This window comes from Topomyia yanbarensis, chromosome 3, assembly GCF_030247195.1.
Source record: "Topomyia yanbarensis strain Yona2022 chromosome 3, ASM3024719v1, whole genome shotgun sequence".
NCBI lineage: Eukaryota > Metazoa > Arthropoda > Insecta > Diptera > Culicidae > Topomyia > Topomyia yanbarensis.
The window spans coordinates 105,377,954-105,392,363 of NC_080672.1; the positions used below are offsets into that span (position 1 = coordinate 105,377,954).

A 14,410-nucleotide genomic window follows, 5' to 3' on the forward strand; every position below is an offset into this window, starting at 1 on the left:
CAGCTTTAACAATCTTATGTCGTACGCTAGACAAGGTTTAAACAAATTGAAAAGAAAACATTGAAGAATAAATTTCATCGAAGACTGTCCACTAAAACTCAGCATTTCTATTTCTATTGCCCGAGACCCGATAGCTGTGGAATCAGTTTCTGTTTTCGCATCCATCTATTGTAATATAAATAATAAAAATATTCAAAAAACTAAGAAAATTCTAGTAATAGCAAACAGGAGCAAAACTAATGAAGCGAGTTTAGTTAGATGTTTAGATTCAACTGAAAATTTCACACTATGATTGCCAAATGATCTGCGTGCAAGTGTGCAAACAGTTGATAAGCGAACAGCGAGCCACCAACGGGCAGTTCCGAAGTGCGACTAAAATTTTGCGACTAGTTGCACCTTTAAGTTAGTAAGGTTTCGATTTCATCTCTTTCTTGGGCAAATCGATGTTCGATTCACTCACAAAAAATCGACTCTTGATCGTCTCAGTTATTCTTTTATGATGAGTAAAGAAATGTCGGTTTGATTTTGATTTAAACTAGATTATCTGATTCTATATATATACAAATAAGTACTCATGTGTTTAACGCGCTTAATTATATTTATGTGATTAATGGCCACGATAAGCCGCCCCTCATAATGATTAATGCACTCTATCAGTGAATTGCAACTAAAACTTTCACAAAATGCGTTCCGTTCTAAATGTTACAAATAAACATTAAAGATGCTCATCCACAGTTTTTTAAGGAATTTAAGATTCTCATCCACAGTTTTTTAAGGAATCGTAACTTTATAAAAAGATCGGTGGCTCATTCATTCTTTTTCAAGAGTTGATTCTTTTGATCGATTCGCAATTCACTTGCCCATCTTTACTCTTCAATATGCGTCAGCCGAGTTTTCCGCGTACATCTTCAAGTTGCCCGTGTCAGCGTGTTCCTAGAGAACAACGATACGCTTCAGTGATTAAACGCGTAGCGAAGTATCGTATGTTGTTATTTTTGGATTCGTTATGGAATAAAACAAATCAATAAATTGGAAGCGATTTAAGAGCGCCTCTCTCGTCTATTCCATACACTCAGTTACAATAGTTCACACTAGCCGCTCTCTGTGATTGCCAAATGATGTTCTTGCAAGTGTACAAACAACGCGACGAAACAGCAGAGAGATATCAATAGACAATACTGGAGTGTGACTAAAATGTAGCAACTAGTTGCATCTTTAAGTTAGTTTCTATTGCATCTCTTCAGTATGCGGCAGCCGAGTTTTCCGCACATACCTTTAAGTTACTCTTGCGCATGTGTCCCTAGAGAGCAACGATACGTTTCGATGATTGCACACGTAGCGAAGCATCATCTCTATCGTTTTTTTTTTGATTGCCCACGTAGCGAAATATCGTCTCTCTCGTCTTTTTCAATACACTCAATGCATGTGCTTTTGAGATTGTGCTTCAATACTCTAATCCCAGTTTCAATAAAACGACACTTGTAAAAGCACCTTACGTCTTCTCCATTTGCACAACTTTGGTGCAATAATTTTATTTGAAGATATTTCCCAAAATATACTGTAGAACAACATCTACAACTTGCAAACAAATAAACATTACAGCTCTCTTAAGAAGACGATTTTGACAAAGAAAAATGATCAAGAGTTTATTATTTTGATCCAAAACGCAAACCAATTGCTGCACATTTTCTCGCCCTTACTTCAAAAAATTAGTGACGGTGTAGTGATTACACTGTGCTACAGTGATTTTGAACTTTTCAAGTGATCTAGTATAGGCTATAGGTCTCATCAAATGCAACACAAAACAATGTTTGAAAAAGGTTGTACAACCTCAAAAACTTTATTTATTGTAATAAAAAGAACATAGCTACCTTGTCATTTTGAATTTTTTAACACTTCTGGAAAGTAGGAAAATACAACGGTTGTGCTGGTTTGTAAGAAATATTGTGTAATTTCGGAACATCAATCTGAAAAGTACCATTTTTCATCCCCCCCCCCCCGGGGGCATAGCGTCGTTGATAAATAGATTGCCTTGTACGCAGCTCACCTCGATTCCCAACCCCGCGCATAGGGTTAGAGATTTTTCCAAAATCCAAAAGTTAAACCTCTATAATCATAATAAAAACACCATTTTTCATTAACTATGCAGGTCTGGGTCATTTCGCCGAATGTCGTTTCGCTGAAGTTCGTTTCGTCGAATAAGTCGTTTCACCAAATGTTATTTCGCTGAAGGCCATTTCGCCGTATGCTATTTCACCGAAGGCCATTTCGCCCAAGACTATTTCACCGAATCTTATATCGCCAAATTTAATTTTATTAAATTATCGTGTACCACAAGGGATTGCAATTGTTAAGTACTATTGAGGGTTAATCGGTATTCAAGGATCTATAATGATAAAATATGGAGTCAATGTACAATTCACGTTAATGATGAGGCTGAGTAACAAAAACTGTGATTTTGCTTAATAATATTATATAATTGTAATTAAACTTGCCGCAAATCAGTTAGTAAATTATTTCTACAGAATAAATAATCGTGTCGCGAAATGACTTTCGGCGAAACGGCATTCGGCGAATTGATCTTCGGCAAAATGTATAACATTTTATAACGTGTGTACCTAAAATATACAAACATTTTTCCGAAGTTATCTCCTTGTTCTAACGATATTTCCGAAGAACATTTTATAACGTGTGTAATATTTTAATCATCAGAATCGATCGAAAAACGGCGGAGTTTTTGAATTTTTCTGAATAGGGATTATCTCCTATAACTCTTAAGGGAATTATTTGACATTGCTACTATGATCAGCAGTTATTTCGAAAGTACGTTTTTCGTCATAAGATGCTATGCGGAAGAATCCCTAATTTTAAATTTTATTAGACGCGGAATTGAATGTTTTTTTTTCGAATTATCATTAAAACTTAGATATGTCTTTGGAAAAATGTTGAACCATTTGCATATTGTTCATGAAAAAATCGCAAAAAATGGCAATTTTATATTGTTATCCCCAAATCGGATGCCGTTAGGAAGGTCTATTGCTGGAATGTTGCTCTGCATTTCCGCTCGTTAGACACCTCTTTGAAATTGTAACACAGACCGTAGAGCAAGCTAGATTAGATATTATCGAGAAGATAACCCCTATACCGTACCGTAAGAATTGAAGTCTCCTCGATGTCGGAAGGTGTTCAGTAATATCACAAAGTTACCGATTCCCAACAAAAGCCCAACAAGTCCTGCACTAAGGTTAATCTCTGGTTGAAATGTCACATCAGATTTTTGGTGTGCATAAAAGCGCAAGAAACTCCTTGTTTCTTCTTAAATGTCTAAGATCAGGAACTATTTGCTTCGGCTTTGTGGCAGAGCTTCCTCTTGTTGGTATATTTGGCGACCTTTAACCCTTAAAGACGCTAACCAATTTTTTTCAAATTTTCTGAAAATTGTCTCACAGTTTTAATACGTTAATGTGATAATTTTGAGATGGTTTCTGCAATGTTGTTTCAAAAAAATTTTGCGCATTTAAGGGCTAAAAAGAGAAAGCCTTTACAAGGAAGATCATCAAAGTAATACTCTACCTGTGCCTAGCGAGTACAATGATTTGTCATGGTGAGTGACGAAATAATTTTAGTATTTCTGAAAAAACTGCTTAAAATACGCTTCATGATTCTCTGCGAAACTGTCACACAGATTCTTATTGCTACAAAGACTGATTTGTTTGTAATAAGTGCAATACTGCCTATAAGACGCTCTGCACAAATAGTCGATCAGGCAGGCAATACTGATCGACTAAAGCACAATGCAGTCCCACCAAAGGTAACTCGATACGAGTTTGTCCCATCCAGTGCGATTACCATTCAAAATCTTCGCTCATTGGAGCAGGGGACCTGGAGCCAATCCCGTCCTTCAGTTCGAATCGATGAATACACCATCGATCTCAACTTTGTGAGCAGGCATGTAAACGCAGTAGTTTTTCATTTTCATTTGATTGGTTTGGACAAAATGTCACAATTCTGACCTCATCTGGATGAACTTTCGAGATATCTGTCACAGCTGCATATTTCTGCATCATTACTTTCGGAATGTTAGAATAATTAGTGGACTATCTTAATCCGAAAGAAGATCGGATATGGTCGAACTGAATGTGTTTGATTTTAAACGGATAGTCGGAGTGGCGAATCTTGTTTGACATCCACTTTAGCATCCGTTGGGTGATTTCAGAAGAGTTTATTCATGGACGAGCCCGACGTAAAGTGAAAACTAAAAGAATATGAAGGAAGAGACAGAAATAATGGGAGATATTATGTATTGAAAGACAAGTTTATCAGGAATCAGGAATCAGTAGCGTCTGGCTCAAATGGCACGTTCCCCATGTTTATCGGAGATTTGTGCCTTGCCAAGAATCGTCTTTTCATCATTTTCCTGATGGGAAGGATTGGGGAAGTGGCAAGGTTAGGGGTAAGGAAAACGATACAGAACAATTAAAACAGAGCATTCTGCACCCCCGGAGTGATGCTGAACGATCTGCAGGTGCTACAACAGCAGGAATAAAACTTCCAACCCCCGGAGGGATTTAGAACCTCTACTCAAACAGTGAGCGGATATATCAACACCCCCGAGGGGATATTGAGATAACAGAACGCAACACCCCCGAAGAGATATTGTCATTCAAATGCGGCTAAAAAACTATAGCTCTTTACCACACTGGGTTAGGAACAAAAGCATATCCTTAAATTTCAGCTCTCTGTATATAGGTTCATCTATGTATGGAGAACCAAAAAACCGGACGCGCAATTGCATTAATACAGGGCAATTGCATATCAAATGATATGATGTTCCGTAATCGGATTCACAAAGATCACATGAATAATACTCAGCGCGCTGAATAGTAGCCATGTGATAATTGAGTTTGCAATGTCCAGTCAGTGCCCTGACCAGAATACTGCAGTTGTGCTTGGAAAAATGCAACAAATTTCTTGACATTTTCGGACTCACATCCGGCAGAAAAGCCTTTGTTTGAACCCAAGTTTGCAAGCTACGCCAATGGTTGGCATGTTCGAATGCAGCCCAAGAGCGAATCTTGTGCTTTATCCAACTTATTGACAGTGGTAGAACTGGTTCTGGACCAACGAAATCAGTCGCAGCGCCAGCTCTAGTCAATTCGTCCGCCCATTCATTTCCAGTAATACCGGAATGACCGGGTACCCATAGAAGGTAGATAGCATTTGAAATGCTAAGTTCTTCGATTTGAGTTCGACATGCGATTACTAATTTCGATCTCGAATCTGCCGAACTAAGTGCTTTCAGGGCAGCCTGACTGTCAGAGCAGAAATAGATTCTTTTACCGCAAATTCCCTGTTGAAGTGCGGATTGTACGCCACACAGAATCGCAAAGATTTCTGCTTGGAATACGGTACAGTATCTATCAAGCGAATGCGATTGGTTTAATCTCATCTCATGACAATAGACACCAGCACCGGCTCGGCCCTCCAACAAAGAACCGTCCGTATAACAAACTACGTATTCTTCAAGTTGTCGCTCCATCCAGCCAGACAGCCATTCCTCACGAAGAGGAATTCTCACATTGAAAGTTTTAGAAGGAAAACTACATGTGAGTGTAAGGTCACTGGGAGCAAGTGTATATTCATCCCATGTAACCATTTGGGGCCACAGTCTTGTGTGGATAGTTACACGATCTATTGGGTTACTGTTCCAGAGCCCAGTAACCTTAAGATGGTATGCACAAGAAAGTGCTTCTTGTTTCAGAAACACATGTAGTGGTTTTATGTTCAAGAGTGCCTCGAGAGCAGCAGTAGGTGTGAAGATGGTTTAACTTTGATTGGATTGTCATGACTTCTCCCTTCTGCCACCAGACAAGGCACCCGTATGCCAGTATTGGTCTAACAATTGTTGTGTAGATCCACTGAATGTACTTGGGTTTGAGTCCCCAAGATTTGTCTACATTGGCCAAAGGCCATGCAAGCTTTCTTGATCCTGAAATCGATGTGAGCTGTCCAATTAAGTTTTGAGTCGAGAATTACCCCAACGTACTTAACTTGATCTTCGACAATAATTTCAGAGTCAAAAAACTGCAATGGACGAGCTCCGGTTGTAATCCTTCGTTGCGTGAAAAGCACCATTGAGGTTTTATTTGGATTAACTGATAGTCCAACATGAAGATACCACCGCTCAACAACACATAAGGCTTGTTGCATCAAATCAAAAAGTGTGTTAATGCAAATACCGGTGATCATTATATGATAATCATCGGCGAAACCATACGTCGGAAACCCAAGCTCATTTAGTTTTCTCAAAAAGCTATCGGCGACAGGGTTCCATAGAAGTGGTGACAGCACACCACCTTGAGGACATCCGCAGACACTCAGTTTCCTCATCTCTACTTGTCTTAACGATGAGCACAGATGTCGGTTGCTAAGCATTGCGTGTATCCAGTTCGTGATATATGAAGGTACTCCATGATCTCGTGCTGCTTCCAAAATGGATTCGAAAGACACGTTGTCAAAAGCACCTTCAATATCGAGAAAAACTCCTAAACTTGATTGCTTTTGTGAAAAAGCTTTTTCAATGTTGTAGACAACATTGTGTAACAAGGTGGTAGTAGACTTCCCCCGCTGATATGCATGTTGCATTGCACGCAGCGGGTGCTCGCCCAAGCTACCATCGTGAATGTAGCGGTCGATTAAACGTTCCACTGATTTGAGAAGGAAGGAGGTCAGACTGATCGGTCTAAAGCTCGTTGCCTCCTCATAAGTGACGCGGCCACCTTTGCGAATGAATTTGACAGTTATTTCCATAACTGACATACTTCAAACCCGCCGGATGCCACGCGGCCTCTAGGCTGGTTTTGTCCGGAGAAAGATAATAGAGCTGCATATTTCTGCATCATTACTTTCGGAATGTTAGAATAATTAGTGGACTATCTTAATCCGAAAGAAGATCGGATATGGTCGAACTGAATGTGTTTGATTTTAAACGGATAGTCGGAGTGGCGAATCTTGTTTGACATCCACTTTAGCATCCGTTGGGTGATTTCAGAAGTGTTTATTCATGGACAAGCCCGACGTAAAGTGAAAACTAAAAGAATATGAAGGAAGAGACAGAAATAATGGGAGATATTATGTGCTGAAAGACAAGTCTAAGTTGGATAGTAAATTATTAATGTGGTCATCTATCTTTACTGGATGTATGACTTGATGAAACCGATTTTTTTTGGAACTGGCAGGAAGAATGTGTGAAAAATTCAATCCTCAATATATCATAAAAGCTTCTTTGTTTCACTCATATGTGCAAAAAATAGATGCGCACTGTCTGAAGTAACCGAAATGGTGTGGCAGCATTTGGACTGGTAATTCAAATCTAATGATATGCGCCGGAATCAACAATCCACCAACCAGGTCACAGTTTCTAAAATTGTCTACTCAGTATACTAGATATACGGTAGAGTGCCAATATTTATGGTCACCCTGTCAACCCGGGCACACCTCAAAACTATTGGCACCTCGAAAAAAATTGAGCTCAACAAGAAAAAATGTTTTGTGATTTGGATGGTTTGGAAATGCAGCTTTTATTTTTTGTATGACGAATGTTTTAGAATTCCATTAAATGTAAAAATCTGGTGTCAATTTGAAAACAAAAAACGGTTTCTTTTATTTTTTTAAATTGGTTTTTATTTGAGAAGCAGTCAGTTTAAAAATTAAAAGTACCAGAAATGCAACTTTTTTCGGAATATTTTTTTACGAGAAAATACAAGATCCGTCCTTTCATGCATTTTTAACACATTTGCTATCAAAAATGAATTGAAAGTTGCCTCTTCAATCGCGAGTCTCAACTCAAATCCAAAATTAAAGGCTACGTTCAAAAAAAATATTCAAGATGAAAGTAGATTTCATCGTTTCATGACATTCTTAGTATCAAAAGTGCGATTTCTATTTTTAAATATTCAAAGAGTCCTTTTGTGTTTTTTCACGAGTGAAAAAGTTCGCACTTTGACCGTTTTTGCAACCCCTTAATCGTGTCCGATTGAGCTCAATTTTGTATAGAGACTTTCCTCGAGGTGCCAATTCTGTCAAGGTGTCCGATTATTAAATTTGAAGGTCACCTTTCTGCCATTGCATTTGTTCCGTCGCTTTTGGTGCAGGTATTTGTGAAGCAACATGATTCAGAATAAATAATTTTGGCGAAGATGATGGCTTCCACAGAGCATCACTTGTATGTAAATAAAACGTTAATAACAATGCTAATCTATAATAAAAATCCACTTATTTTGCGAAAATCAGCATTTTTCTAAAAGTTGCAAAGATTTGTTATAAAAGGTGTCCAACATCAAATTTCATCACGGCAAAAACGTTGAAGAAAATTGCCTAGTGGACCGATCTTTTTCAAACTGTCAGACTATAAAATGTAACCCATTAGTAAGCCTTTGGCATATTTATTTCATTCAACTTCAATATCATAACCGTACGCTCGCGCCATACGCTTAACTCCACTCATTGGGTTCTTAACAACATCTGGCTGCAGCTTCTTCTGTACGGAAACCCAGTATTTTTCGATGGGCCTTAGTTCCGGTGCGTTAGGGGGGCTCATGTCCTTGGGTACGAAAGTGACCCCGTTGGCTTCGTACCACTCCAGGACAAAATTTGAATAGTGGCACGAAGATCGTAGGGCCCTTGTGTTGCCTCAACAGAAAAAGTAGACGCTTCTGCAGACACTCCTAGAAGTAGATATCTCAGTAAATCGTACAGTGAGAGACCCGACTATAATTGCTAAAAGAAACAGGTTAACGGTAATCTATCGAATGCATCTAAGCTCAGAGACGCTTCCCAATGGGAACCCCAAGCACTGGAAAACTCTTAAGGAGAACCAAATTCTCTGTAAGGTGATGAATATATGTCCTATTTTTTTGAAAATAGTATTGAGGTAAACAAACGCCAAATTATTACTCCAGGCTAATTTCGCAAAACAATTATTCAGGACAGAAAAGTAGTTTCATTTTCCATTGTTCTATTCGTAAAGCCTGAGCATTAAGGTATCAGATCAGCTGAAGCCGGTTCCTTCAGCTGAGAAAGCTTGGAAATGCGACCATCTTGGAAAACGAAGAAAGCAGTTTTTTTTCTCACAGTGTTTGAAAAATCTTCATCAAAATGAATCAATGTACTCGGAGCATTGATAGAGTACTATTGATTGATTTTCATGAAGATTTTTCCAACGGAGTGAGAAAAAATTGCTTTTTTAGTTTTCCAAAATGGCCGCTTTTCTAAGCTTGAACCCTAAATACAACGCGTGGAATCGCACTTATCACGAAGTAGCACTCATTCATTCCAATTGCTTCACACTCTCGAGATTTTTTGTTCTTATTACAGGCGCTAACATTCCAATGAACTCATAAAATAGAAATGCTTCAAACGCACAAATAGCAAATGAATTGTTCACACTCAATTCAACCAACGCTCATAAAAACGATTACAGACCAAACTATTTATGTCAACACTTTTATCACTAATGAGCGCGAGCATTGTTCAAGTTCCAATTTCTTCCTCTTCCCTCTCCCTCTATCAGGTATCATGGCCGGTTCCAATCGATCCGGGGATTTGGCTGACGCACAAAAGAGTATTCCAATCGGTACAATCGGTGCCATCCTGACCACATCGATCGTGTATCTGTCCTGTGTGATGCTGTTCGCCGGAACGGTTGACAATTTGCTGCTGCGTGACAAGTAAGTATACGGTGTGACGGTGACATACTAATGCGTTCAAAGGTTACCGGTAGCGCTACCAGCTAAACCCAAACACCACAAAGATGAGCCATAAATTTAACCATTCAATTATTTCCCCAACCACCCCTTCTTCTATGCCAAGATTCGGACAGTCGATAGGCGGAAAGCTGGTCGTAGCGAACATGGCCTGGCCGAACCAGTGGGTCATTCTGATTGGATCGTTTCTCTCGACGCTGGGCGCTGGGCTGCAAAGTTTAACCGGTGCCCCGAGGCTGCTGCAGGCCATCGCCAAGGACGGCATCATCCCATTCCTCGAACCGTTTGCCGTGTCATCGAAGCGTGGTGAACCGACGCGTGCCCTCATCCTAACACTGCTAATCTGTCAGAGTGGCATCCTGCTCGGAAATGTCGACCTGCTCGCCCCGCTGCTGTCCATGTTCTTCCTGATGTGCTACGGGTTCGTCAATTTGGCCTGCGCCGTCCAGACGCTACTGCGGACACCGAACTGGCGACCACGCTTCAAGTACTATCACTGGTAAGTTTTGGGAGAAAGTTTTTTGCGATGCTGACAGGACGTGATTTAAATGACTCGTCATGTACGAGAGATAAATGGATCGCTTCGGAAGGGTTAGGTTCCGAGTATTTATTACCAGAATGGGTTCCCGGCGAGGGATTGCTTTACGAATGGATAAAATTTTCATTGCCCATAGTAACTTGATGGGGCGCTGTTCCACTCAAGTGGATAGCTTTAGAAGTGTAAATTGGGTGTTGTTAGAGCTATTTTATGGACTGATTCCTTAGTGTCGTTGCCGATTTCTCAAGGCAACCCAGGAGACGGAATACCGGTTTTCTTGATTCGCTTGGAGAAACGGTAACCATAAACTTCTTTACTATTTATTTCTTATTGTACTACAGCATATATCCCCTGCATATCGAAATTATATGTAGTGGATTTACACTCATTCGTATCTGAGTCAGAGAAAATTTCCTTCCAAGGGACCATTCATAAATTACGTAATGCTTTTAGGGGGGAAAGGTTCAACAAATTGTGACATGTGGGGGAAGAAGGAAAGCTAGAATGTCTTAACAGAAGAAAAAATAGGGAATTACTTACGTAATAGAAGAGGGGGTATAGAGAAATTTGTGACAATTTGTTACATGAGGGGAGGGGGAGTCAACTTTGGGCAATTTTGCGTTATGTAATTTATGGATGGTCCCCAAATGGAGGCGAGAAAAATTTTTGGGCGATTTCACCCCATCCAGAATGGCGAAAATGCATTTTGAACTATTTTTTTTAGTAAATTGCCAACCGGGGTGACTAGCATAAGTCACTTGAAATTTATTCAATGTTTTTATCGCAACACGATCCAATTACTGTTTATTGCCTTGAATATTACAGTATGTAAAACAAAATTATTTATCCCCGTCGCAAAATCAACATTTTTCAAAGTTTGTCCTGTTCATAAAAGCAGAACAGTTTTATAAGCGTTTTTGTCAAAAATGTGTTACCTGTTGGATTATATTTGGAATCGTCTTTTCAAACAACGCCCAAATAAAACTACCAGAGTTGCTTTGAAAATATCTCGAAAATACAAAAAAATACAAATCCTATGCAATTAATTTCAATGAAAAAGTAAAACTTAAACTGCATTTTCCTTATGGGACCCTTAAGTGCATACTGTTGCCTTTTGGCAACATACATAATTTTGTAATATAAATCATCGTATCCATCCCAAAAAATGAGTACTAAGGAAAAAAATAAATTCATGCATTTAAGAGTTAAAGGAAGAATTATCGTGTGAAAGCAGGACAGAAAGTTGAGCCTTAGGAAAATTCACATTGTATCCAAGTTTCTTCCCCTCAAAGCCTAACCATGTACTCTATTACATATGTATAAGCGTCCCGTCATGAACACCAAAACAATGTCCAACAATTCTCGCTTAATGCATGACCTACCGCACATTCCATTTCCCCTCTGCAGAAGCATTTAATGATGGACACATCGACAGAACGTACGAATAGGTCCACAACAATCGCAACAATTAATTCCACTTTGTTTCGTGTCTCTATTTCCGATTCCTGTTCCTGGCGCTGCTGTGCTGTGCTATCATCTATATCGCATATAACACGGACAACGACTTCCGATGATGTGCCATCACGTGATACCCGTCGGTCGGTCGCTAACCATCGATGCCTGCCGGCCTGCCCGCTGATGATAACAATGCCACCAACCATGACCACGACAACAGGTCATTATCGCTCGTCGGTTTAACCCTGTGTATGTCGATTATGTTCATGACATCTTGGTACTTTGCACTGATCGCGATGGGTCTGGCGGTGCTGGTTTACAAATACATCGAATATCGCGGGTAAGTATTGTTTGAAATTTAAGTCCTTCTTGGTAGGTCTCAAAGCGTGGTTGTGCACTTTTCTAGTGAGTTTTATAGCTTTTTCTCACAGCAGAATTGGGTCTCAATTTGTTGTTTAAAAATGGTGTAAGTAATTATGTGATGAAGTCACCATCTATGCAAGGACTAGGCCAATAACTGCAGTTGCTTTTAATAGGAAGGTCGAAGTTATGGTTATGTACAGGGCTACAAAGGGATCGATGTTGATTTCAACTTTTCCGGATTAAAATGATGTTCCGCTTCTGACGGATTCGTGTTCCCGAATATATGGCTATGCTTTAAAAACTACGGAGCTACCGTTTCCTCTGATGAAGATTGTTAGACACCACCCTCCCCTGTGTAACAGCACCTCTATCAGAGCCGTAGCGTTAACTTCTGGTGCCCTTGGCGTAGTTGCAAATTTGCGCCCCTTTGGTGTTTACATTGGCTTTCATTTTCAGTTCGACTTTCGAGCAATAAATGTGTATTTGGAAATGGTACTTACACTTATTCCGACTTTTTATGGCGTATCTTTGTTTTGTTTATAAAACAACTCAAGATTTCAACGTCCTTTGCAGACGTACTTCAGGCATATGATTTCTTTACACAATGTGCACAGAAGTCGAAATATGCCGAAGCAAAATTGAGCAAAATTAACACACGAATAAATTTTTCCCAAAATTCAATTTCTAAGCATAATAAAACAGGAAAACTAGTTTTGAGAAAATCTTCCGAAAGTGATACAGAAAATAAAAATTATTACTAGTTAGTTGTCTAACAGAGATACTAACATTTTTTGAAATTTAAAAAAATCAGTTCACTGCAGATTTGTCTGCAATATCATTCGATATTAGGTGTTTGAAGGCGACTGACGGACCATTTTTGCGGGAGAATTTGTGAAATCAGTTTACGCTAGGTGTAAACTGAATGAAAAACTTCAGAAACCGGATTTTCAAATGATTTAACCGAAACTCGTTCGTGTTTGATTGTCGCGCATTTCGTGTAAATTTCTGTCGGATATATTTTATTGTATATTCGTAAAATCAGGTGATACCAGGTGTTTGAAAGTGGCTAGATTTCCAAAGAACTGATGCAGAAATATTCAACCGTGGTGGATATCTCGAAAGTTCTCCAAGAGAAGCTCAGAATTATGATATTCTGTCTAATTGGAGTGTCAATAAATCTGGTCTAAAAAAATGGAGTGTCAATAGGCTCATCACCTACAAACCGCTGAAAACATGTATCAACCCCAACGCAAATACAAGCAGCAAAATAAATTAATTTATCCCAACGCAACTCACAAGAAACATACACAACAGTCCAACAGTGTACGTGTCAATGCCACCACTGCCGAAACCCCATAGTAGAGGTAGAGGCTATGTATTTTCGGCAGTAGCGGCAGCACTTCGCACACAGTTTAACTGTGTAAAACCTGCACTCGTTTCCCTGCTGTGTGCAATTTATCGTGCGCCCCCACTGAAACCCTGTATGTACACAAACGACTGTGCTGTCCGGACGTTATAGCCATGACGTTGCTGGTTTAATATTTGAGCGACGAATGATTAAAACGGACACATGGCATCTCTATTTGTAAACTACCCGTATTTGATTGAGTCACTTAGGTGCGAGTATGTGCAAATGCTAACGTTGCTGAAAAGCCTTAGCATCTACTGCTTATTGTACCGTCTGGACAATACAGTCGATATGTTGCTCGTTTGGTAAGTGAGCATTGACTGATATAAAACAACCACGCGTGACTTGTGTAATAACTTTTCTTGGCAAAATCGATACAGTATAATAACTTTTCGCATCTTTCCCGTCGTTTTAGATGGACTTTCTAAAAACCCGTTTTTGCTTTATTAATAGTATTACATTTTGCGAAATTGAATAGAAAACACGTGCACATATTCCCGATCATATAGTGCAAAAACCTACCGTCAAAATTTGTTAAAGGATTTTTGCATGGATGCCAAAGGGTCATATTTTAAGGGATTTTTTAATCATTTTCATTATATATCCAGCCATATCGCTTTGAAGTGATGATGACTGTATTAAATGAGACAATATTACTACAAACGTAGCTCACCACAACCGTAGCTCACCACAACCGTTTGTATAACCTGTTTGTATAAAAACTAACTGAAAATAGACTAGAAGTAGACTTGCTGTATGTTGCACCAACTTTAAAAATTTCCTTTTTTAAGCATTTTATTCCAAATTTGAATGATAAAAAAGTTACATTATACGGCGAGATCCGGAAAAGTTGCTGAATCAGTATTAGAAAACAAGATTTCA

The 14,410-nt window shown here is 39.2% G+C and overlaps 1 protein-coding gene across 9 annotated transcripts in view; it reads left to right on the forward strand.

The window, feature by feature from the left end:
* Nucleotides 1-14,410, forward strand: part of LOC131693203 (solute carrier family 12 member 4) — a 666,250-nt gene that overhangs the window by 596,277 nt on the left and 55,563 nt on the right. For all 9 annotated transcript variants that reach the window (XM_058980844.1, XM_058980846.1, XM_058980845.1 and 6 more), the window contains 3 exons: nucleotides 9,572-9,728; nucleotides 9,871-10,263; nucleotides 11,978-12,097. In XM_058980844.1, coding sequence (XP_058836827.1) covers nucleotides 9,572-9,728; nucleotides 9,871-10,263; nucleotides 11,978-12,097 — 670 coding nt within the window. The remainder of the gene's footprint in view (nucleotides 1-9,571; nucleotides 9,729-9,870; nucleotides 10,264-11,977; nucleotides 12,098-14,410) is intronic.